This window comes from Corvus hawaiiensis, chromosome 6, assembly GCF_020740725.1.
Source record: "Corvus hawaiiensis isolate bCorHaw1 chromosome 6, bCorHaw1.pri.cur, whole genome shotgun sequence".
In the NCBI taxonomy this organism is placed as follows: Eukaryota; Metazoa; Chordata; class Aves; order Passeriformes; family Corvidae; genus Corvus; species Corvus hawaiiensis.
In genome coordinates, this window is record NC_063218.1 from 21243667 (window position 1) to 21269811 (window position 26145).

General features: G+C 37.4%; 1 protein-coding gene across 36 annotated transcripts in view; it reads right to left on the bottom strand.

The window, feature by feature from the left end:
- The window catches only part of NRXN3 (neurexin 3), a 985201-nt gene that overhangs the window by 105096 nt on the left and 853960 nt on the right, over positions 1-26145 (bottom strand). For 16 of the 36 annotated variants that reach the window (XM_048307848.1, XM_048307847.1, XM_048307846.1 and 13 more), the window contains 3 exons: positions 10487-10576; positions 5471-5530; positions 3862-4169 (listed from right to left, as the gene is read on the bottom strand). In XM_048307848.1, the coding sequence (XP_048163805.1) occupies positions 3862-4169; positions 5471-5530; positions 10487-10576 (458 nt within the window). The remainder of the gene's footprint in view (positions 1-3861; positions 4170-5470; positions 5531-10486; positions 10577-26145) is intronic. The other 20 variants (XM_048307856.1, XM_048307860.1, XM_048307855.1 and 17 more) reach the window with 2 other exon arrangements.

A 26145-nucleotide genomic window follows, 5' to 3' on the forward strand; every position in this document is an offset into this window, starting at 1 on the left:
CAAGAATGCTGTGTGGCTTAGCACAGTGACTCTCACCCAGAAGCAGTTTGGATGGCATCCTCCTGTGCCACACACAAAAACTAGCAGCTTGTCTTTAAGGCCTTTGTGGGTAACGTGGCAAAGCAGAAGTCTCAGAGGGAATATTATTGTCACAGGAGAGTCTGATGTGTCAGGGCCCTGAGAGGCAGCAAGAAATTAGCACAGCTCATGTCACTTCTGAACAGACTGTACTTAAATCCAGGACAAAACCATGTGTGAGAAAGTCAAACCAGTGCTTCTACTCAGGGCAGTGGAGCACAAGCACCATTTGTAACTCACTGAAACAGACACAAATGGAAACTCCTTTTTCTCCCTTATTTTCAGTTAGCAAGAAAAGGTCAGCTCTTGTTATTTCCTTCTCTGAATCACAGGAACATTCCCAGCAGTATAGCATACAGCCATGTATCTCCACTGTTTCTCACTCAAATCCTAGCTGTCCTCCATTGATTTGAGTTTCACTGCCTTGCAGAAATTTAGTATAAATTTATAGACATTTTAAATGCTAATTTCAACGCCACTGGGTATTTCCAGCAATATTTCTCTCAATTCCCTTTATCTTGCTTGTTTGTTCAAAACTATATACCATGTCTGGGCTCTTCACAAACTGAAGCATATCATTGGTCTGAATGGTATTTTTACCATTTACCATTACCATTTACCAAAACACTGGTATTTTTAAAGCACTTCATTTTCCCAGCTGTTTTAGTCTAACTGTGTTCTAAAATACTTCTGTCAGTACTCAGACTACCTAACTGCAGGAAGTGCCTTGGTGTGTGTTACAAACAAGATATCTTTGCACTTAAGACGCTCTTCTGTAGTTCCTTAACAAGTGATGTGTAAATCTAAATCCTTCTGAAATTCCCCTGGATTTTGTAACACTTTGTGATTACAGACTTGATATTCTGCACAAGATTTTTATGCATTTCAAAAAAGGAGTAGTTTTAGTTACTTACATACAAAAATGAGCAACACGAGTAACACAGATACTCCTAACAGAGTAAGAGCAGTAATTCTTTATCATGATTCTTGCTATTTTGCATTAGATGCTTTACTTTTACTTGTATCATGCTTCGTATTTCTACAGTTGGCCAGAACCTTTCTGTGCCAAGTAATGTGCATGTGCAGAATAAAAGTACATTTTGAACCCAAGGAGTCTGCACTCTTAGCATAAAACAAGATATGACACATGGATACAGAAACATGGATAATAAAAAAAAAAAAGTGACAATATTAATTGACTTGATAAACAGTTGCCTTAGACTATCATCAGCCTAACCTCTGACAACTTTTTGGCATGCATCATGATGACAAAAGAGTTTCAATGTGATTGGAAAAATAACCCTTTGCCTTTTGTATGGAAGCAGAAAGATTCTTATAATCAAATCTAAGAAGTGAGCAAAAAATGCATGAATCATGCTGATCAGAATCAGGAGAGAAGAGGCTAAACTTTAAACAGCCTTGAAAGTGAAGAAAAATTGTTTACTCATGAGCAGAAAAGAGAAGAAAAGCTGGGACAAGGTAATAACTAACTGTATTTGTACCGCTCATAGCCTTAGGTATCTATATTTTACGTTTCCCAAAGAGTAAACTTGTTCTATTAGATTTTTCCACCACTTAGATCTAAAATTGTAAGCAGGCTTGGCGATGGTGATGTCGAACACAAGCAAGATAAAATAACCATTAGGCACCTGAAAAAGAGTGGCTGGAGATACTGCCCAAACAGAAAAAGACAATTTCTTCTCACTTTCACCACACAGATACTGCAACTTAAGCAGACAGAATCAAATTCCACCAAAAATAAAGAAGAAAGGCAAGCCATCTGTGCTGCGACAGCAATAAAATGGCCCAATATTGAAATGCAGAAAGTTGTAATGGAGGTACATATTGACCTTTATTTTTCTTTCAGCGGATAGCATGAAGTGTCAAAGAGTTATTGCTTTAATATCAGCTGAGATGAGGCCATTTGTTGTGGTGCATGTGTATCCAGGAAATCGCTGCTCTAACCATGTTTTTAGAAGCACTTTGACACTTTATTAAATCTTCCTGATGCTCTCTCAGCACACAGTTGGTCTCTGTAGGCTGAGTGAACTGCCACGTAGGCCAGGCAGGAAGCTTTCAGAAAGAGCTCCTCTTCAGGCAAGCCAGCATCATTTCCAGCTTGACCCAGCCCATAAAGGTCCAGTGCTATTCTCTGTTCCACTGGTATAGCTAAACACAGTTCTGCTGCCTTTAAAAATTATTGAGGGCAGGATAAGAACAACAGACTTCATAGTTCTGGAGATGCAACTGTACAAATATTTTCTCTAAAATTAGAACTAGTCACTGAGGAGAAGGAACTGTAATTCTTGCAAAGTTTATGACCAACAGTGACCAAACCCGGGGTAATTTCCCCTCATTTGGCTGAGACTTTATAAATCACCTACTGGGTGTTTGAGGCTAATAGCTCAATTAATCCCAGTCCTGTTGCTATCTGGATTTACAGAGTACCAAAGGGGGCACTGTTAAACCTCAGCTTGGAATTAATTACTCTAATAGTTGTAAATTCCACTGCAGCCAGAGGCACCTCACAGAATCACAGAATAGCTGTGGTTGGAAGGGACCTCTGGAGGTCATCTAGTCCAAACCTCTGCTCAAGTAGGATCACGCAGAGTCAGCTGTCCAGGACTATGTGCAGATGGCTTTTGAATATTTAACAGCATGGACACTCCACAGCCTTTTGGGGCAACCTGTGCCCATGCTTAGTCACCCTCACGTTACAAATGTTTCCTGATGTTTAGCGGGAAAGTCCTGTGTTTCAGTTTGTGCCCATCATCTTTGGTCCTGTCACTGGGCACCACTGTCATCTTTACACTCTTCCTTCAGGTATTTGTACACACAGTTAAGATCCCCCCGAGCGTCCCCTTGTCCAGCGAGAACAGTCCCAGCTCTCTCAGCCTTTTCTCACACAAGAAATGCTCCAGTCCCTTACTCGTTTTAGAGGCCCTTTTCTAGAGTCTCTCCAGTAGCTCCATCTCTCTAATGATTTCAAAACAAATGTTTCATTGTAGTTGATAACACAATAACATGATAGCATACTGCTGAAATAAATAACCCACAGCTCAGATTGGTTATTCACATGATTCTTTTCTTTGCACAGACAAGGAGAGCCAATTGAAGGTGTTTATTTCTAACCAGTTCCATATTCTGGCTTCCACTGCATTTTAAGGGTTGAAATAACTACATAGGCACAATTAAGTCAGAACACCTAAATTAATTTTTTTTTAGGAATGATTTTTACCAAATAGATTGGAACTATTCTATGTTGGAACATCTACATTTTGCAAGAAACTGATCTTGATAGCGTTCCTTCAAAATTCTCTGCAGGAGGGCTATAAAAGGAAAATGAAAAATGACTCCAACTGTAAGTAATGCTCCATTGCTTTTCTCCTCATTATGAACTTCACTATTGCAGCAGTTCATACTGTCATAATAATAAATAACCATACACCCACCCCCCATTAAGCTTTGTAACTCTCTTCGGAATACATTTCCCCACATATGGAACTTTTGAAACATAGTTAAAACCTTGTTCTTGTTCACATTGTGACAATCTCACTTACACAAGTGGGGTTGCACTAGATCAGGAGCAAAATCTCTTCCTATTCTCACATACAGGTGCTGCAACAATTCAGCCAGCTGTTTGTCCTGTGTCCAACACAGGAAGGTAACATTTTTAAAATAGTTACATGGAACATGATCAGAGAACATGGCTCCTATGAACTTACAAATGAGCAGCAATACTAGTTAAGAACTGATGGAAATGGAGAAGACTAATTGACTCACCTGGATGCTAGGCGGTGAACGATTTTTTCGGGTGGTAGTGGTCGCCATCGTGGTCGTGGTTTCCATGACTGTAGTTGACATTTCCGGTGGCACGGATGTTGTGGGTGTTGTTCCCAAGATGGAAGGGACTTCCCCAACGAGTCGGACACTTCCATTGATTTTAATGTTGGGGTTGTTCTCCGCTGCCATGTTCAGCACTTTCAGGCCATTGTAATAGAGACCGGAGAGCTGGCCTTGGAAGAGACGCCCTCTGTCCTTCCCTCCTATGGCTATTTGCGCCTGGGTGTTGAAGATCGTTAACTGTCGTCCTAGTGAAGGGGGGTGAATAGCATTATTGACAGACATTTCCTTCAGTTTTCATTCTACATTGAGCCCTGGCCCAAAGTGATGGACAAAGGAGAAGTAGATTCATTCTTGGTAGTGTTTATGATGACTGTAGAGAAACAGTATGGAAATGTAGTGCCTAAAAGTCATTAATAAGGAAGATTAGCCTGAAAGTACGAATACCTAAAACTGAACCTTAAACTTCAGCATCCACTCACACATCAAAACTCTGGAGGAACTTCAGAAATTTGAACCCATTCTTTTAGGATTGGATGGATTTTAAACTACAAATAGGACTTCAATATGCAGCCATTTTTCTACTATCAATTCAGATTGCAGTACCTGTCAAGCTTCAGCCCATAAATAAACCTCCTTTTGGACTGGCTAAAGGACTAGATTAACTCATAAAGCCACTTTTATAATGCAAAGGTTTCAAGGGCTGGCCCAGAAACAGTAAAACATCAGAAAAAAATGAAGCCTTATAAGAATTGAGTAGGAGTGTTACGACAGGATCAGTCATGATCTTTCACCTGTAAACTTTGTGTTGTTTAGGCTTGCAAATCTAAACCCAAGAAACAAGAAATGCAAACATTTCTGATGTCTCTGAAAGAGCAAAGCTTTTGAAATAGTGAGGATACGACTTCCGGTTAAGCTCCAGAGTGCCTTACTCCCTCCCCTCTTACAGAGAGTGGAATTCAAATGTAGGCAGGTTATGTGGTTTAGTCAAGGTCATATCTTGAGTGTTAGAAGTGGTCCAGTATCATATGTAATAAAAAATAGAATTATTAAAAATAAATCTAGTAACAATTGCCAATTCACCTAGTTTTGCAGGACACTTATATAACATTCAGGCTGGACTGCTCTATAAATACTGTTTATGTCCCAGGCTGCATTAGGTTGACCATATTAAGAAATAAATTGTTTCATGAAATGCAAAGGCAGTGCCTATAATTTCATTATTCCTCAAAAGATTAGGGGCATGCCGCCTGAAATCTGCTGAATTAGCAGACAACCAGACTGGACATTGCTCAGAATGCACTGACTTACCAATGCAGCTTCAAGTCAATCATCATTCAAGTATCTTTTGTTTTCCAATTTTTATGAAGTTTGAAATATATGTTCCCATCCCATTCCCATTCCCCAGTTCTCACATGCCACTTTCTGTCTAGTCCAGCCTGATGAGAGGTGCCGAATGCCACCACGTAAGAAAGTACAGCCTATGATCTACTGCTCATTCCTTCACAGCCAGTGGTTAGAGTAGATCAAAATACATGGGGGAGCTCACCAATTTTGGTGGTCGTCGTGGCGGGTCTTGAAGTGAAGTGGTGATGCGGTGTAGCATCATCTTATGGTGACAGGATGGACCATGGGGGAGAGAATGGGGACAAGAGAAGAAATGTGTCTGAAAGTAGTTCCTGGCCCCAAAGAGGACCCTAGCTAACTAAGCAACAGTGTATGGAGAGGTGTAACACAGAGACATGTGGAGGTGGGCTGCACATCCCTTGTGCTCCTCACCCTCAGATTTGTAAATGGAAAATTAGGACTTGATTAGGGTGGAGTAACTGCATTGATGAAGAAATGAGAAATAAAAATGGGGGGGATATTCTTCCCCTGGAAAGTGTTGAAACACCTGATGCAATATTCTGCATCTCAGGAGGTTTTAAACTTGCCAGAGGCAACATATGTCTATTAAAACATCAATAAACATGCACTGAAGCCACACATCCTCAGAATGTAAACAGAGCCTTTACTCTTGTCTTATGACAAAAATAGGGTCCAGTAACGATATCGGTTAAGATGTTCATCCCTCTCAGCCCAGCTCCTGTCTGAGTTGGAGGAAATGGCACTGTACACTGTAGAAGGTCAAAACTCCTGTCCCATACCATGTCCTCAGAGCCTGCTTTTCTTTTCTGTCATGTTGTGCTTTGGATTTTTTAATGGATATGCTGTAAGAATTTTACTACACCACTGTCCCTTCTCTGAATATGTTCCCTCCCTCTAGCAGTATAGTACTGTCCATATTGTCCCTTCCCCTACAAACTCAGTCACGTCACTTGCTACTGTTCCCTCCTTCCCACCTCACTCATTATAAGAGTGCCAAAGAGTAGAGGTAAGATGAGTAAAGAAGGGACTTATGAGTAAAGGGACTTATTTCACTAATCTTGAGATGTTATCCCTGAAAACAGATGGAAGATACTGTCAGTTCAGTTTTCCATTTGTATTTCCATTCCTTTCTTCCCCTGAATTAATTTAGCATCTTTTTTCATCTTCTGCCAAACGGAAAAAGGTGGAAGGTGATGAGAAAGGAAAATTTTTTGCTGATCCAGGTAGGAGAGCTCCCCAGACAAGGATAGAATAGGGGTTCTCTCACTTCTTCTGGAGGATTGTGAATCTTCTCAGGATGTCAACTATTCTAACCCAAGCTCATAGCATAGCTTCACACGTCTGTCATATCTCTTGCTTTATTTGCAAGAATGAAGAGTTAGTAAATTAATTAAAAAAAAAAGAGATCATGTATCCAATTCTGGGCCTTCATCTGCATCTTCTAATGTTGAAAGTAAGTGTACACCAAGGAAGTGACCCTATTCCTGCAAAAAAAGGAACTCTGATAGTGTGTTTTGGGGCCTTCATTGTTAAGTGGTTTTCCAGACCAGGATTCATGCACTGCATCATATGGTTAATGCTGGAAACCACACTAAAACTGTGTTTCCTAAAAGAACAATCACTTGTTGCAGTCACCTATTACCTGCAATTCCTCATTCTTCTCTCGAAGATGGTGTACACGCACATGATAAAGACACTAGGGAAATGAATATGGAATGAGAAAAAACTTTGGAGAGAAGATACACTTAATTCTGCCACCATATGTCTCTTCTGATCATTCTTTAAATGAAATTTAGCTGAAGCCTTTACTTCCCCTATGTAAAATTCATTTGGCCACTGAATTTTATTGAGGAACTATTTGCATTAGTAAATTCTACTAGGTGTGTAAGGACTGCAGAATTACAGTCCTTTTTGTCCACAGAGAATCCTTCCTACTGCTATTTTAATGTCATACTGAAGAAAAATTATGAGGTGTTTTGTAAATACTCTGAATAGTTCAGGCTCTTGTTTCTTTGTTTGCTCTCTCATTGACTTCTTAATTTGGAAAACTGAATTCTAATTAAAAATACCACAGAGAAATCTGAAGCGTAACTTTTCTGTAGCACTAGGAGAGATTTTGGGCCTGACTTTGCAAATCCTAATTCATACTAATAGTTCTTGCTTCAAAAGTACAGTCACTTACATCAAGGAGACTTTACAGGTAAGAGAGATTTGAATAATTAAGGACTTCTGGGATCAATCCTTTGGATGTGATGCTTCTGGGTCTTTATCAGCTCATCCAATTGCAGAACAGGTAACATCTGTGCCTTAGCAGATACCAAGTATTCTGCTCTGAAAATTTGCTGGATTTATGACTACTGAAGTTGAACAATTTAAGACTAATGCCTCTTTTTATATTCACATACGTAATCTCAGTGAAGTTAACAGCATTTAATATTTTGCTTATTACTCATCCAATTCAAGACCGTAAACCTGGGCTCTTAAAATTATTTTAAACTAATTTATAAAATTTAAAGCCCTTCAAAGCCAATAGTGATGCCACTTCAGAAAGATAATGTGTCATATTTGCTTTCCAAGAATGAACTATTTCATTGTTATGAATAACATAGGAGTAACAAAGGAAGACCAAATCTATAGTGTTCAAAAATGTCAATCAAAAAGTGTTTCATCTTACCTCACCCAAGCCAAGAACTCACATGGGCAAGACAGCTATTTATATGCTGTCTCTTTGATGAATCTATTCCTCCAGCCATCAGTTTGTTTTGTTACATTTTGATAGGAAGCTACCCTTTCTCTCATCATCTTTATAAAGCCTTCTGACAGAAGGTTTCCATGTTACATTAATTGTTAAATGGATGACTAGATGGATGAGCAGGCTGGTGGAAAGCTACAGAAATTACTCACTCTTATATTTTTTTAATTTGAGTGATACCTAAGTTGCTGAAAATGTCTGTCTACTTTGGAATGAAGGAACCAAGTTATATCGTCTCAGGTGTTACACTGCACATTGTCATTCCCTGACACGTAGTGGAAAGACTGAATTTCTTTTCACTTTAGTGAAAACATAGCTCTACCCTTCTAGCCTAACAACATCCAGTGCTTTGAGAGTGCCTGAAGACTCAAATATAGTCTCTTTTAGACTCTAGTGCATGTGTGATTGTCTTTTAACAAAGCACCAATATCCACAAAAGGTAGACTTCAGTTCAAAACTTCAGGATGGATTACAAATGAAAGTGTCTTGGCATGCTTTTAAGCTCAAACTTTTAGAAGCTGGGATATAAAGTAAAAGATTTTGTGGAAAACCAAAAAGGAAAAAAAAAAAACCAACCCAAACCAAAAAGCAACAAACCCACAACCAAGCCAAAAGAAAACAAAGATGGGTTTCTCAAGCACATGAATTGCATCAAGGAATTAGACATGCATCTGTTTTAACAAAATTGAGGCAATCATTGTCTTTAGTGTTAAAGGGACTTTAGCAATTCAGACTTACCAAAATTATTCTCTTTTTAGTGTTAAACTTTATTTATCTATTTTAGTTTGATCTTGTAAATTAATAGGGCAACCCACTGAGACTCAATAAGCATTTTCTGTTTATTGTTATGTTAAAATTTATTTACAATTTTGCTGAATTAACTGTTTATGACAGACTGGTGGTAAAAAAACCCCCTCTGTTTTGAGTAAACAAATATTTTTGCCTTACTTTCATTAATACTTTAGCTTTAGTTTTAAACACTACACCTTTGTAGACCAAACCTGAAAAGTGAGCAACACTGCCAGCTCTCATTGAAGTCAGCAGGAACTGAGCTTGCACAACACTTTGCAGGATCAGGCCCTTCATATAAAAATATTTTGACTGGATTTAGCCACATCCTTCCTGACGTTAACTTACTTCATACTGGATAAATCAATTTGTTAATTCAGCAGAGGTTAGAAATTTGAAACAGAACATAAATTATATTTTTCCAGTCCTACAAAAGATTGGCTTTCCGTCTTGGAAAATGCGTTAACAACCATGGTCTAAATCAGCACAGAAAATGCAAGATCTGAGTTCAAAGGTCACCCCCTTTTATTAGCAGTACTTTCATAAATGGAAACAAGAGAAGATTGTGTTCTGCTTTGTTTAGACTCCAAGGCCAGGAGTTAGTTACAGTGCTTTTTTTTTTTTTTTTTAGTACCACATTTAGTAGTAGAGGGAGAAGATCTTCCTGACTTAAACTCCACTGTATTACCAAGAGCCTAGTTCAAGCCCCACTGGAATTGGCAAGTTATTCTGTTACCCTCACCAGGCTTTAAAACGGGTTCTTACATCCAAGATTTTATTCCCCTCTACTAATTCCTTAAAAATAAAAATTACTGTTCGGATACAAGTCCCATTTCAACGGGTCATGGACTATATGCAGAACTTTCACTCAAGCCATCTGGACTTACTCATGTTAACAAGTTTTTTTGTTGAACTGAGGCCAATTACTCCAGGCAAACCCACAAAATTAAGTAGCACTGCCTGAGATTAGAAATTTGATCTGTATCTTAGACAAATATCATGTGACTGTTCAAACTGTATTCCAGACATAACATGAAAGCAACAGAACAATCATCTTTCTCTGTCTCCCTCACTGTAATTTAAAAGAAAATGTTAAAAAATGTTTTCTTTACAACATTTTTTAAAATCATTTAATTATGTTAATACAATTGGGAAATCCATAGCCATAGTGGCTAATCAGACTCATGAGAAAAAAAAAAAAACAAACAAAAACCCAACTTAAAGGAAGTGGTTTTACAAGTAGATTTGAAAATCTTTTAAGAAAACTTCAACAATAAAGATATAAATGTAGCTCAAGCCCAAATTAAAATAAGAAAATCATGCAGTGGTTAAATTGCCATAATACATGTTGTTGCTCTTCACTCTTCTTCACTTGGTTTTTTTTTAGAAATCATGTCCTGAATTTTTGCTTGTTTGTTTGTCATTACTATTATAGCAAGCTTAGAATTTCGTCCCTTTAACTGCATTTTAATAGCAATGTATTATAGCATGATTTATCAACATATGGCAGGTGGAAGCTGACACAAATTATAATGAAAATTAAAACAGTCATTTATGCAGCAGGCGATTATCATTTAAGAAACATTTATTTGCAGGCTTTAAAAATGAGAGTTTAGAATCAAATGGGTTTAAAATGAAAGTTTTAATGACTGTTACCTTTTTCCTGCAGCCACTCCTCTACAGGCCGGTTATATTTGAAGGGGATTTTCTGTTTTACCATTTGGAACCGTTCACTATCAGTGTTGCCTTTAAAGTTTAAAAAACAGCTTAAAAACAATCTGAAAAGTCAATGAAATAGTTAAAACATCCTAGATTTTTTTTTTATGACCTTATTTAGCTATAGATAAATAAGTGTGCATGTGTGTACATATATATATTTGAAAAGAGAGAGATTTATCTTTAGTAAAGTGGAGAATAGCTATTCATCCAATTGCCTGAAGTTCTGGAAGGTCAAAGAAATTAAATCCTACAAAAAAGATATCTCAGATTCTCCTCAGAGTATCTGTTTATCCAAATTGGTTAGAAGGCATGTGCAATTTGTCTGTGATGTGAGACCTTGCATGAACTCAGTGTCATGAGTTAAAACATTTCGATCAGACTCTAGATCTGATTGCATAAGGACATGGCACAATATGTCAGTCATGTAAACACAGAGTTAGTAGTAATTTGATAAACCTTCTTGCACTGGTAAAAGACACGTGTTAGGACTAGAAACCCAGTAAATAGAAAAAAAAAGGAAAGGAAAAAAATATAAGAAATCGGTGCTGAAAGGATGTAATAGAATTAGTTTTAAAAAAAGCAAAACACCTAAGAACAGAAAGATAAATAGGAAAAAAGGGAAGTAAAATTTGAAAAGAGGAAGAAATGTTACATAAGGATACATAAAGACTTATGTTCAGTTACCAAAGACTTGGGCCTGTTGCCAGAATAAAACAAAAGCTTAGAAACTAATTTAAATAAAAGCAGAAATAATTAGCCAAAATGTAAATTCTGGCAATTGCAGTTCCATTGTTCCATGTTGATGGATAATAGAATCATCCATTAAAGTGTGCTCTGGTGGAAAGCTCTTATAACTTGCACAGCACAGAGAGGAACAGGATTCACACAAAGCCTCTGACCAAATTCCCTAGCTATTGGAAAATTGTACAGCTCAGATGGAACCTCTAGTAGAAAGAAGCAGCTCAGTTTGATGGTGTTAGGAATGACAGTGAGCAAGTGCCATCATTCTGCTTTTTCATTTTCTTCAGTTACAGTCACTTTCTGATTAATTCTAATTTTTGCTTCAAGCATTATTTTTACAAAAACTCCTCAGTCACACCATCATAAAACGAGTGCATTTTTACATGCAACATTATAATATTGTAGAAAAAGGAGTAACCCCACAGCTTACTGAAGTAATACTACCATAAGCAGAAGTTCAGTAGATCAGTTGTGCTCCAGTACGTGTTTTGAACAAATGGTGGTCCAAGTCAGCAACTGCTCTGCAAGATTTGCAGTACTGCCTTTAAAGTCCCACATACAAATATCCTAATGGGGCTTCATATTTAATGGACTTTTTGAAACAGATGCTGTAATCTTTTTTCAATGTAAAGAGACACCAATGAAAAACAGAATAACTAAAAACTAAGTCATAAAAGTCCAGCCAGTCAAGAGCAGGCACTCTTATACTGCAGGGAATATGACTGGTGGATCTCATGTGTTTGATCATCCTTACTGCATAGCTGTTGCTCAGAAATGCTGCTAGTCTGTATTGAGGTACCTGCTGACCACAGATGTGCTTTCCAGCAGCATCTTGGTACTGCTGACTTTCTGCACCAGGTGAGAGGCACTATAGCAACACACCAGCTATAGTGCCACAAGGATTCACATGACCTAATCTTAAGGAGTATTTGTACAAAATCATCATCTAGATCTCTGTAAGCTCAGCTGTAAGGAAAGCAGCAATTTGCATTTGGGCTAGTATCCCCAACTAAAATGATGAACATTTAGGAGCCTTGCTGCTTATTTGGGGCAACAGGTAAAAAAGAAGCAAAGTCATTTAAGAACAACTTTTTCTTGGCCCAATTACCTTCCTGAAAAGTCATCTACTTTTTACCTTCCATATAACATATTAATCGTGGGAAACTGCTATTCCCCATCATAGAAATATCTAATTAAGCACCAGCTGACACACATTATTGCTCCAGTTTCTCTGTTGCACCTCAGATGCCTGCCATATACAATTGGTTACTCAGATAAACTAGAAGGAAAAGATAAAATTGGAAACACTCTCAGTCATTTGTCAAGTCATATTTAAAAACGCACGGTGGTGACTTGGAGTAACTCGCAGACATTAAGTTACCTTTAAGTACATTCCCAGCTCTCTTAATTCATATCAGCACCACCAAAAATTCACTTCTACATTTCTATGTGTACATATTCCTAAACAGGAAATTTGAACCATGTTCAATGTGGGAGCCAAGAAAAAATTTATAAAGAGAAGCTGAATTAATATAAACAACAAAAACAAAGAAAAAACCCTACCTAAAGCTAAAGAGACAGTAATGTTAACAAAACAATGATATTTGATCCATTCATTAATAATAAGCTGAAGACTAATGTAAGCTGAGGTCATGCAGATCAGCTGTTTTTCCAATTTCTTAGCCTAAATGATAGCTTCCTTTCCTGCAAGTTCTGCCATTCATTTAAGCCCATGGCAAGATTACACTCACCAGACAGGGAAGCAGACCCATTGGTTTGGGGAGAACAGAAACAAAATTAAGTCAAGCTCACTACAAAAATATTATCTTTTTTAAGGTAAGTTAGCAAGACATTCAGCTTAGACCTTTTCTCACACACTAATCCATGCCCACCAAAATAGCTAAATCTTATAAATGCAATCAGAAAAATTCTGCATCTCCTTTAGGATTTTTTGCTTCTGTTGCAGTGTGCCTAATTTTTTCCATGAAAGAAAGGCATACTAGGTCCTGAAAAATACTAAAGAGGCATTGCAAAGGCCCTTAAAGGCCTAGATTTCCCTGTCAACCCAGACTTGAACACTTACAGAGAGGCTGCTACTACATCTATTTTGCATGTGATAGAGATAGACACAGTTTGGGTAGAAATGGGGGTTATTCCACACTTTATAGAGTACATTCTGAGCTAGGACTACTGGTTAGATGAGTGCATTGATATTATAATGTTGATGGGCAGGCACATTTTCTATGGCCCCAAAGAATTCTGTAACACTATTTACAAGCAACAAGATACTCCATGGGCTTCATCCGGTACCAGTGTGCACATACGTAACCTTTTACTGGTGGCAATGAGAGCTTTTTCAGAATGAAGAAAGTTCAGAGGAACACTAGAGTCAGCCAGGGGCTAGCACAGAGTACTTCTTCCTCTGTGTGAAAGGCTGACTGTAGAAAGGAAAAAATGTGGTAAATTGAAATTCCTCAGAAATAGGGCATCTGACAAGAACAGGCCAACAAGACTAAGGTAAAAAAGGAAGTGGGACAATCAAAAAAGACATGACAATGGAAAATGGGTTTCTTATAGTTCTAGACCTTCAAGAAAGCCAGAAATGACAACTATTCCCCACCACATCTTTAAAAACTTTTTTTTTAAAATAAGGTTTAATTTAATTTTATTATTTTATTATTATGCAGATATATCAGCAGGATTAAAATACATATAAAAATCATACCCTTAAAAGCGGTGAAAAATTGAAGGGCATTAGAAAATTCAAATAGGTTTATATTGCAACATTAGTATCTGATCTATTCTTTTTTGGTTTGTTTTTAGATTTTATTTCAGACATAGCTAAGAATGATTTTTTAAAAACATGTGCATGAGAATGTGCTCACTCATATACCCAATTACAACAGTAAGCTAAAGAGCAACTTTTTCATTGTTAAGTGCTTAGAGTAGTCATTAAATATAAACAATAGAACCACACAATTCCTAAATTAACACTGACTTGGAGTTGTGCTTTAAAAAATAAACACAACATTTGATATGAGAGTTCAAAAAGGAAATATCATGGCTTGCAACACGAAGTAACATAAGTTCAGCATGAAGAAAGCTTATTGAACCTCTGACAGCTGAGCCATGATGTGATTAAGATGTGTCCATCTTCATATACAGAAACTTCCAGTAACAATCCTTTTGTGACCTCAGTGCAATTTCTTTCTATAGTTGAATGATACACATATTCAAACAACCCTTTCACATAACTAATGTAGATCCTCTCTTTTTTCTTTTTGAGTCCAGATTTGATTCAAGGCTGTTCTTCAGAATAGAATACACAGGATAGAGTAATTTAAATTTATTTCAGAAAACACTCCTAATCCCATCATTCTTCTGCATTCAGAATCCATGTGGGTCTCAAAGGTTGCAGGATATAATTTTTTTAATAGTAAAATAGTGTTGTTAGTTTTGCTACTTGTGATTTACTAAATATTTTTCCTCCCATAGTTTCTTGCTGCTTAAGTGATTCAAGTACCAATAGGAACGGCTCACTTTAAATAAGTTTCCTCTTTTTTCCTTCATGTGCATAATAAATTGCTGTATATCAATATGACTTAGATCTGCTCAACAACTTGGCTTCTTCTAAAGAACTGTGCCTCATAAACACATTGTTTCACCTATTTTTATTCCTTTTTCATGTAAAAATTCTAAAGCCAACTGTGAAGACTAGGATTACAAGAAGTCTTTTGCCCCATTTAGGACTTCTACGCACAATCAACAGAAATTCCATTACATGTGTAAGTTTTTCAACAAACTGATAAGCAATCGGACTTTTACGACCTCAAGGATTTTAATGGTAACATTTTGAAATCTTCCAGATTCTTGAATCTTGGTTAACCTGAATATTCAAAATATTTAAAATACCACAGACATTCCCAAGGACTAAATACTTTGGAGAGGAATATGGCAGAAGTGCTCTATGCTTCTGGGATTTTTTTGGATTGTCTCTCTTTTTCCAAAGGAAATGTGGATTCCGGTCATAAAAAGAAGAGCCTACTGGTTAAATACGATCGGTTGCCAGTATTCTGTCTTTTTTCTGAAGCCCTTAGTATCCCTGCTCCACAGACTACACAGATAAATAGATTAGATTCACTTTGAACTTTAGCTTTTGATAATCTTCAATTGAGACCAAACTAAAATGGTAAAAAAAAAATAATGAGAATTCACAGTGCTAATCACTACAGGCAGTTCCCACAGAAAATACTTTTTATACAGTGCAAACATCCAGGGCACACGGTTTATATTTGCTCATGGGCAAAGCAGAATTTTCTTCCAAAACCCTTCAGTGCTGGAAGATAGTTTTTCTTTTCTGCTGATGGTTCCTTTAAGAAAACAAACAACCTTTATTACATTAAGCTTATTTCTAAATCAAAATGGAATCTTAAGCTAAAGAAAGTACAAGAACAATTGAAGCTCTGAAAAATCTTGCTTCTTGGCCTAGATACCAATCATAATGATTTACTGCCTCTTAGGCGTGAAAGAGAAAAACTGAAAGGTTCCAGCAAATTGCAGTGGGCAGAAAGAAAGTACTTGCTTTCAGGTGGGATATTAACCCAACCTGATGTGTTGTCAAGTCTGTGAAGATGCTAAAAAGAATACCATAAGAAAACACTCATCTGTCCTAAAAATTACTGTCAAAGGCTGTTCTATGAAGAAACACTACAGAAGCAACATTTTATTTTCTTTATTTTATTTATTCCTCCTAAGTCTCTAAAGAGAATGAAACATTTTATCTAATGAGCAGTTATTAAATGAAAGATGCTACAGTGATACTAATGATTCAAAGAAACACCTTGATATCAGTGTTCAAGCTTTAAAATGTTTCCACCATTTTTCCCTTATTGTAGATGGAATTTCAGCAAGAAAAGGGCCTGTAAACAGCTAGCGTTTGATAGCTCAGTTCAGCCAGCAGCCCTTAATGCCAGCTCCCTTTGAGTTTCTATGGATGCCCATAATCTCACTAAGATTTACACACACGTAATTGTTATCATCATGGGAGAGTAGGAGCCTGCTACAGCGTAAAAAGTGTATCTTTGATGGCTAAATCCTCTACTAGCATAAACTGACTCAGTTCAATTCAACCCCAAAACTCTCCTAGAGCTGATGCTCTGTGCCCTAGAAAAGGAGACTTGCATGCATCATGGAGAAGCTACCATTCTTCCCTAATATCTGATAATATCTGATAAAGGGAACAAAATTTTCCAAAGTGTGCTTGTGATTGGCATACACTGAGCCTATTTAACCACTTCTGTTTTCAGGCAGCCACACTTAAAAACTTACAGCATACTGAATTGCCCCATCTTCACATTTACTTAAGTACATGTTTTGTTTTAAATACTTCAAAGTACAACCACCATTTGTTCATATTTTGTATTTAATTAGAAAATTGAGACAAGTCTATTAGTAAAGGATTAGAATCTATCTGTAGGACTAGACCTTCCTCCATACATAAGAAAGGAATAACAACCCTTACAATCATGTTTTGGCATCAGGTCTGTTTATGTATAGCTGTTTATTTTGTTGTGTTACTGTAAGACCATATTGTGGTTTATGTTATGTAACATAGGGAATGGTTGCATTAAAATCCATACAGGTAAAAAAAATCTCTATTTACAGTGGCTTTAGGAAACAATTGAAAAAAGTCCAAACCTGAAACCACAGATGTGGCTCATACAAAAACAAAACAGTATGTCCATGCTAAACAAAAAAAATTATAAGGCAGATGATCTGTAATCTTTCTAACTACCACAAGCTGTCCCTCTAAAAATTCTTGTATAGCTTCAGTTTTGCCTTGTATTACAGGAGTGCTACAGAAAATTAATTCAAATTTAGGATTTTATTTAATTTGAGTGGATTGAAAAATAGACAAATCTTAACATTGTTCAGCTTTGCTTCAGTTCTTGGATATCATATTTTTTCCTCTGCCTTCACTGTTCAATAAAGTTGCATCTTTTGCTATTGAATTCTCATTTTATTTTTTGTCCTCATTTTCCCCTTAGTCCTGGATGCCCTTGACTTTATCTTCAATTCCCTCTGATCACATTGTTTGCTGGGAGCAACACCTTTTATTCTGATCATCTCACTATGGACTGGAGTTAAAAGCTGACCTTCACACTGCAACTCTCCTCAGCTCACTGCCCTCATGACAAGAGACAACAAGGTCTTGGTAATATAAGTACTAAAAATAAGAGAGAGAATTAGCAAGCAAGACTCCAACAGTAAAAGTTACTCAGGCAACTAGAGCTGTTCCTAAGTCTCTAGTGCCTCAACCAAAAGCTTTACAATGCCACCACTCCCTATTTTATCTGATCTTTTTTAGCCTAAAAAACTTGGGGTTCTAATTCAAAGTAAAGCACCATTCAGGCCAAAATCATTGGGAAATTCAGAAGTAAACTAGGAGACAGGAGTTTAAATTTCTGTTCAGGAGGTAAAGCTAACGTGGACCACAATGACACTAATAAGACTAAGGAAGACTTGAAGAAGTCATCTAATTCAATGCTCTGCCCCAGGACACGATCAGTAACATTTCAACCTCCCTTAGATTAGTCTTTCACTCCTGTTTTGGATGACTGAGAAAATAAGTGTCTTACCCTCGATAATCTAACACAGAAGCACAACAGGAGCAAAACAAAAGAAAACTCAGACTAGCAAAGGTGGAAAAAGGTTAATCAAACCTTTTCTAGCATGCAGAAGAAAAAAAAATATTGTGTTCTTTAGTTCTCATTTGAGCTACGCTGGAAAACAGAACTAGTGTACAGTACAGAGAAAGCAGTTACCAGTTCAAACTCTAAAAATATGAAACAATTTGGGTGTCTACATTACTAAGTGTTTGAAATGTTTTGTAAGGAATGTGTAAATTACTGTGTTTTTTCACTGACCAGATCCAAATTGAGCCCCATGTCAGGCAGCCAAGGCTGAAGCATCTATTAAAGAAAAACTGAAACTACATATTGATCTTTCCATTTTAAAAAAGAAAATAAAAATCCATTTTGCAGGAAGAAATCGGAGATTGGAATAAAATCCACTGCTATTGTCCTCACATCCCACTTCTTTGATTCCCTTGTGAATGGTCAGGATGTGATTTATAGTGCCCAGTGGGAACGAGCAGCAATAATCAAACACCAAAAGCACTTTATTTGTATTGACACTTTAAATTCTATTAACTCTCATTTATCTAGATGTTGTTTATCTGTTTTGTGCATTAGGCAAAATCAGGACAGAAAAACACTGAATCTAATTTACATGTTTGGAGTTAGGCATTGGAGCTACATGAGTGGAGCTACTTTGCTTCCAGGAGCAATGTGAGACTGAAAACAGCACTGTTGCCTTTGTAGGGTGCATGATCTAAGGTAAGAAAACTTGTGGCTTTATACCTGCTTCTTGAAGGGTCAGTGGCTCACTACAACAGCCCTGCAAGCAAGAGCAGCTCAGTTCCAGCAGACTTGCAGTCTCTGCCTTGGTGCTGGCAGCTATGGAGCTGGATTGGCTCCACTAGAAACCTTCAGATGTTTCTGAATCCCATTTCCTTGTGCACATATTATTAGGGAGATAATATGGGGAGTTAAATATACAAATAGAGATAACAAGTGCAGTCCTTTCCCATTAATACAGTGCTGACTGTAGGGAAGCTGCTCAGTCAGTAACACTAATGAGAGTAACGCCTATAAGGCCCTTAGTCTAATGTCACCGATGAGGACTGGAAAGCTAACCAGTTACAAATAACAGAACAGCAAAATCTCTATGGAAGGGGTAAGTTCTCTAGGGTGAGTGCCAGGAAATAATTAAGAGCAAGTAAGAAACTGATGAAAGGAGAAATTTATTAAGAAGCACTTCCTATCAAGATTGCATATTAGACAGTGCTACAGTATCCTCAGGGAAATTCTTGAATTATTTAAAATTTTACTTGAAAAAGTGGTGGGGGATATCAGTTTATTACAGAATGGAATAAATGAAAGTAAACAGGCCTTTTCCATTTTTTAATTGCTACAAATAATGAAATCAATCCTTCTGTTTGCATCAGTTTAGAGAAAGGAAAAGAGGATTCTAGGATTCTGTAGTAACCCAGTAAGTCTTCTCGAAGACAGCTGCTATTCACAAACTTGTGCTATGACCAAGGGCACCAGGTACTCAATAAGTAGCAAAGATAAAAATTCATTGACCCAGAAAGACTTTCATGTTCAGTGAATTGTAGAATATTTTCTATTTAAGTCACCGAAGATAAGGTAAATTGGAGCTTTATCCTCAGTTTACTGATCAGAAAACTGAGCTGCAGAGTGGTAAAAGCATTACCCAAGATCACAAAGAAAGACATCTCTAAAAACAAGGCTGGGATTCATGAACTTCTGACTCCCAGTTTCAAGACTGGCCCCTTTCATTTATGACCATCCTTTCACACAGTTGCTCTACTTCAGTCTGTAGCATTGGATTTTAATGACTTTGTGCTTTCCAGTGCCTTTAGCGAGCAGGGAGAAGGCTGATGTGGATGCATAAACCCCTTCTGTCACTGCATGTCAGCATGTCAACCTGGGATTACAGCTGGCACTGTTCTTTCTGCAGGCAATGTGATCAGAAAAGCACAAAGTTGTTGTTCAAGCCTGTGATCCCTCAGGACAGATGTTTGTTTGCTCATTCTTACTGTGCACACATGTGTGTTTATGAGAGAGAGAGAGAGAGACAGAGACAGAAGGAGAGTCAGAGAGAAAGAGAAGAAATAAAACATAATGACTCTGTTTGACCAGGAGAACTGAAATAGAACTAACCCAGGAGAGAAACGGAAATATATTAATGTCTGGGAACTCACTGCACTGTGCTGTGCAGCAGGATTCTATTTAGTCTGAGTCTCCACCTGAGAAATATAAATCCATCCTTCTCTGCACTACATTTTATGTACCATCAAATGACTGAGCAATAGCAATTGGTTGGATGGGCTTTGAGCAATATGGTCTAGCGGAAGGTGTTCCTGCCCATGGCACAGGGTTTGGAACTAGATGATCTTAAAGGTCCCTTCCAACCCAAACCCTTCTAAGGTTCTAATTAACCTTATGCCAGCAAAGGAGAAATTTACCAGAAATCATTGCTGATAATGTTTATGCTTGGTACCTGGACTCTCACACAATCATGGAGCAGTGAACATAAACAGATGAGAACAGCTCAAGGTATCTGAGGATTCAGTCAGGATACACATGCTTGTGCAAACAGCTGTATACTTCGGCATGGGATTGTTAGGAAGACCAAGCTATCAGGATATACCTATATCTCTTAGTATGTAACTACTATTCACAGAAGATAGCTGGATGTCAAAGAAAGACAGGGAAAAACACATGGATTATATCTGTTTTGCACTGTGGCATCTCAGGGACTGGGACTCAAAGGCCTGTGGTAAGTATATGAATGCAATGCCAATACTCAGGGATATTCCTCAATCCAGGGTTCTTACATCAGATACTAGGTGACAGCAACTAGGCAGAAAGATGCATCAGTGCCCTATGGATCCTACATTCTGGCATATTTTAAGTGATCATTCTGACACAGAGCAAAACTAGGACTGGGGAATCATAAAGCTCATCTCTTCGTGAGTTTCAGTATATGCTGTACTACCATTGTCAAAGGTTAATACAACTTTTCCTAGGCATTCACTCTGTATTGCAAGAATTTATTTTACAAAGAACCCTAGTCAACAGAACTAAGCTAAGACAAAAGAACTGAGATCTGAGAATCAATATCATCAATGGAAAAAGAATCAGAGAAATAAAGAAAAATTACAGATGCCACTAAACTACCTCTGTTTTGGTTTGTTATGGTATAAATTTGGCTGAGCAATGGGGTCACAATGCAGCAGAGTAACTTCTTCAGCTGCAGAAGGAGTGGGAGTATTTCCACACAAGCACTTCTTCCTGAATAAATTAATGAGGGGAAAAAAAGGAATCATTTGCTTTCCAGCTGAGAAATACAAATGTAATTACTGTAGATATGATACAAAAACATACAGCTTATTTGACGTTGTATTTCAGATCACAAACCAAATGCAATAGTAGGGCAATTTTTTAGAAGGACATCTTTTGGGGCATATTTCTGTTGTTGTCATGGTGGGTTACTGTAATTCTCTGGAGCATCAGCCACTTGACAAGTCTCAGACTCAAGAAGTTTGACTGGATGAACAATCAGGCTTAAGAGAACCCCAAATCCAGGACCATTGGAAGGAAGTGTCATTTTGACCATTAAAGTGAATTTTCTTCTGATGTATTTGGTATTCATCTGTAGATTTGACATATTGGACATCTAGCCTGATTCAGGAAGATGTAAGAGTGTTACTACACTAATTCAGCTAACAACAATATTATACATATCTCTGTTCTTTGGGACATCACCAACAAAAACTTTTCCTCAAATTGTTAGTACTTTCTGGTAGTATTTTCTTTATCTAGGCTATAAACAAGATAAAGTATTTTGGGTAAATTAAAACTAGTATTGCCTCTGTGACATGTATTTGCATGTTAGAATAACCTTTTATGTGACTGTTATGTAGCAGTAATAAAAACTGCTACAGAAGAATGCTTCTTATTCCTCTCCGTTTTCACACATCTCAAAGACTATTCATGGGATCTTGGGTGGGAATTAGATGGTCATGGCTACTTGCAGGAATACTTTTCTGTGTCTACTTCCTTCCTTAGGCAAACTCCTTCTTTCAACTCTATTGCTGTTAAATCATATTGTCCTGTTTGTTTTGCTTTGTTACCTTACACGTCTTCATACAGATCCATGCATTTCCCTCTTTCTTAATGCCAAGCTGACAGAAATTCCAGTGCTCGATAGACTGCCACTCGTGTGGGCTTGAGGTACTTGGGGAAGTTTAAACTACAGCTCAGTCAGACTGAGTGCAGTGTGTTACAAGAGTCCGGATCAGTTTTAAGAAACAAAACAGGAGCAATGGATACTGGAAGTCGCAATACAACCACTTTTTTCTTTTTTTTTGGTTTTCTATCTTTTCTCTCTTCTGTTGTCAAAAACAGAATTTGGAAGACAGAAAATCCCTACGGCACTTCCATGAAGCTCTTTGGGGATGGGGCAAATTGGAAATGAACTACAGCTTCATTTTTTCAGAGGGAAAGCAAAACAGAAAGTACACAGAAGTTAAACTCTAAGTGTAGTGGCAACATTTATGTAACTTTTATATCACGTCAGATCCTATCCCATCATCCAGTATGGAAACACATGCATTAACATGAGTGTTTTTGCACAAATTCCAAAGTATGTTTGTTTGTTGATGACTTCATGTGTGGAGGTTTATATGTCAGGGGATGCAGGGGACCAAAACTTGAGTGTTCATATCAGGTAGCCATATTTATCAGCTTTGCAATCCTATAAATATATTATAGATGCTACAGCCCTGCAGTGACAAGCTACAATCAACTCTTGATTTCATCAACTTGTCATGCTTTAATCATCCCTCTTGGCAGATCTTTCAACATATGTCACAGAACTGCCTTCAAAATGTGCTTCTCCAATTCTGTTTTATTAACCCTGTCTTTTTATATGTTTTAGGCTTATTATGAAATGCAGTAAATCTGTCAAAGGCACTTTATATGCTGTCTCCAATTCATGCTGATAGGAAGCATCTGAGAGCTCATTTAAGTCCCACAAAATGAGTACAATATGAAAAGTCAAAATCCACAAAAAATTATATGACAAGAACCCTGGTGTTTATATTCAGCCTACAGGGCTAATCAAAAATCAGTTCTCTTGTTTCTTATTCATTGCCCACTCACAAGGGCATTCGGATAGAAAAATATTAAGACCACAGTGGGACCTGGTAGCACCAAGAAAAAATCCCTTCAGCTTGCAGATCAAGCAACACATCTTAATAATTATTCCGCGCGGTTCAGCACAAGATCCATCTGCCTCTTCATGAAGACAACTGGATTCAGCCAAACTTCTTACTATGATCTTGGTTTCAGAAGCAAAGTTTCAGAAGTGAGAAGGAGCCTCAAGTCTGAGGGAAGGAAGAGATTGCTACAGGGGCACAAGAAGGCAGAAACCAAAGTTTTTGAGGGAGGTTGAAGGGTGGAAAGAAGAGGAAATGACATGTCAAAATCATTCTGCAAGACACAAAGCAAATTTGGGGGAGGAGGACCCAGGCTCTGAAAAGCACAGAGAACTAGTGATTTTCTCTAATAAGGCTCCATTACTGAACATTTGTAAATCACTGAAGTGGTACAATATGAGCCATGTAGAGGTACTGTGCAGGGATAAGTCCAAACTTAGAAAGAAATGACTTGTTGCAATGACTCAGACGTGTCAGTTAGTTCTGCTTTTGAGTTTTCCTTGTTAATTTCCTGAACAGTGTTAGACTTTGCATCACTGAGCTCACAAGAACTAATAATCACAATATGGCATATTATTTACAATATCAGTGCACATGTCAGTTGAGGAAAGGATACGTAGTCTTCTCCTAATTTCCCCAGTGATGCTACTATTAGACCATCTAAACTTACCTTACTTTTCTTGTCTAATGCATTATAAATTAAATAAAGCAGAGTTGGGAGAGGTAATATCCCATTGATAACAGTTAAAAACAGACAAGCTTTCAGAAGCGCAAGACCCAAAAAAATTACAGAAGGAGAAAACTATAATGTTACTGATTTAAAAAAAACCTAAAAAGAAGAACTTATATATCCAGAAATGAGACTGCTTTTTTCAATTATATTGGGCTGACTCATAAAAACTATTAACCCTCAGTAATTCTGCCTTGTTTATAACTGAAGACTAATACAGGTATCACACGCCATTTCTTCATAGTTAAGGCACTCTTATTTCCTAGGTTGCAAAACAGAGCACAGAGAAGTCAGCTCAGTCCCCCGCTTTAGTCTTGGGAAATCTACTGTCTCCCCATGTTCAGCATAAAGCCAGTGAGATGAACCATAGAATGCACAAAGAATCTAGATACAATCTTGTGAGACCTCCTGTTTCAAGGACAAGATGGGGATAATATATAAAAATCAGCAGACAGGGGTGGGAGCTCCCCTGTATGCTTTCCATCAAACAAATCCTTGCTAAATTTTGTCTTTAACAACTACAACAACCACTGCATTATATGAGGAAATTCCTCATCATAACAAGCTCTTGTGTGTTTTGTGTAATCCCTTTACAAATAACCTTGAGCCTTCTGTATGTCCTCTTAATATCTCAGGAGAGGATCTCACTTTCTCCTCCTCTCTGCCTCTCCTGCCTGCCTCCCCCAACCCCCCCTCCTCAATTATCTCTTGCTGTCTTCTGGGTGGTTATGTTTAATCTCAGGATTAGGCAGAGGCCTGCAGTTTGCTTTCAACAGCTTATCAGCTTCCAAGAGACATTTACAGGGAGAGAAAGACTCCAGTTTTGATAGCAGTAATTGTATTTAGCTTGTAAGATACAAGGCTATTTATCTCACAGCTGGGAAATCACAGAGGAAGAGAAAGAAAATGTTGTTGATAAAAACTAAATAAAACCAAAAAGAATGGAGAAAGAAGAGAAGAGAAGAGAAGAGAAGAGAAGAGAAGAGAAGAGAAGAGAAGAGAAGAGAAGAGAAGAGAAGAGAGAAGAGAGAACAAGAGAAGCCATTTCAGATCTTTCCACCAAGCAGATGAAGAAATACATTTTAGCAAGGCAAGGTTGATGACTTTCACATTTTAGACAGGTAGGAGAATCTAAACAACTATCACTTTGACCTGTTTCTAGAAAGTTTATTATTATAGACAAAGACTTTGTCTCACACAGACTAACAAAGATGCAGTTCAAATTGCACTGCTTTGAAATGAAATTGAAAAAAGAAGATATGCCCAACAATTCAGGGGCATGCAATCCTTGGAACTGGAACTACTGAAAGAAAATCCCAGCACAGATATCAGGGTCTCAGAATCAACTGTTTGTTTTTAAGTATGCAATTATCTGGCCACACTACCTGCCAGAGCAGTCAGTTCTGCTGCCAAGAGATAACTGTCCAGCTTTTTCAGAAATACAACTTCCCCTCAGAAATGTACTTCAGAGAGCAAATGAAGTAGGGGCATAGAGGATGAAATATTTTTTTTTTCTTCTATCCAGTAGCAAAAAACCTGCAGAATAATGTAATTTGAAAGGGCAAAGACTACTCCAAGAAGACTGAGAGATTACTTGAGAATGATAAAGGGGAAAAATATAAAACATGTACTGTATGGATGAAATAATGAATCCTGATAAGAATCCAGTTTAATGCTGTCTTGTTTCTTATTTCTAAAATGCATTAAAAAATCCAGGCTACAGGATAAAAGAATCATGCATTTCTTTAAATGACAGCTCCTTCCTACCTGTTGCCTTCCTGCCCTTAATCATCTCCTTTAAAACATTACTTCAATTAGACTTTATTTTTGTGTCATGGATACTCTTACTTTACAGCTCCTATTCACCTAATTTTGTTTTTGTTGGTTTTTTTTTTTTTCCTACTGCAGAAAATGTAGTCAGTGCCTGGATGAATGAACAGGAATATCAGGCTTGTTTTGATGTACGCTGCAAATCTGGCAACAGAAAAAGTATTTCTTTGCAAGGAAAAGACAGTGAACAGAATAAAAAATATCCTCCTGCCTAAGAACTAATGAAAACTTAGGGACTGAGGTATCCCACTTCTGCGTAAAGACAGAAGATTTATTTTTAACTGTTCTGAAAATTTCTGTAAACTCTCTCAAATTTGATGGGTTTCATTTTAATTGAAACAAAAACATGTCAGATACTTCCTCTTCCTGAATACTGGGTCCAAAATTACTCCAATTTCATCATTAAAATATTTATTTATATGTAGA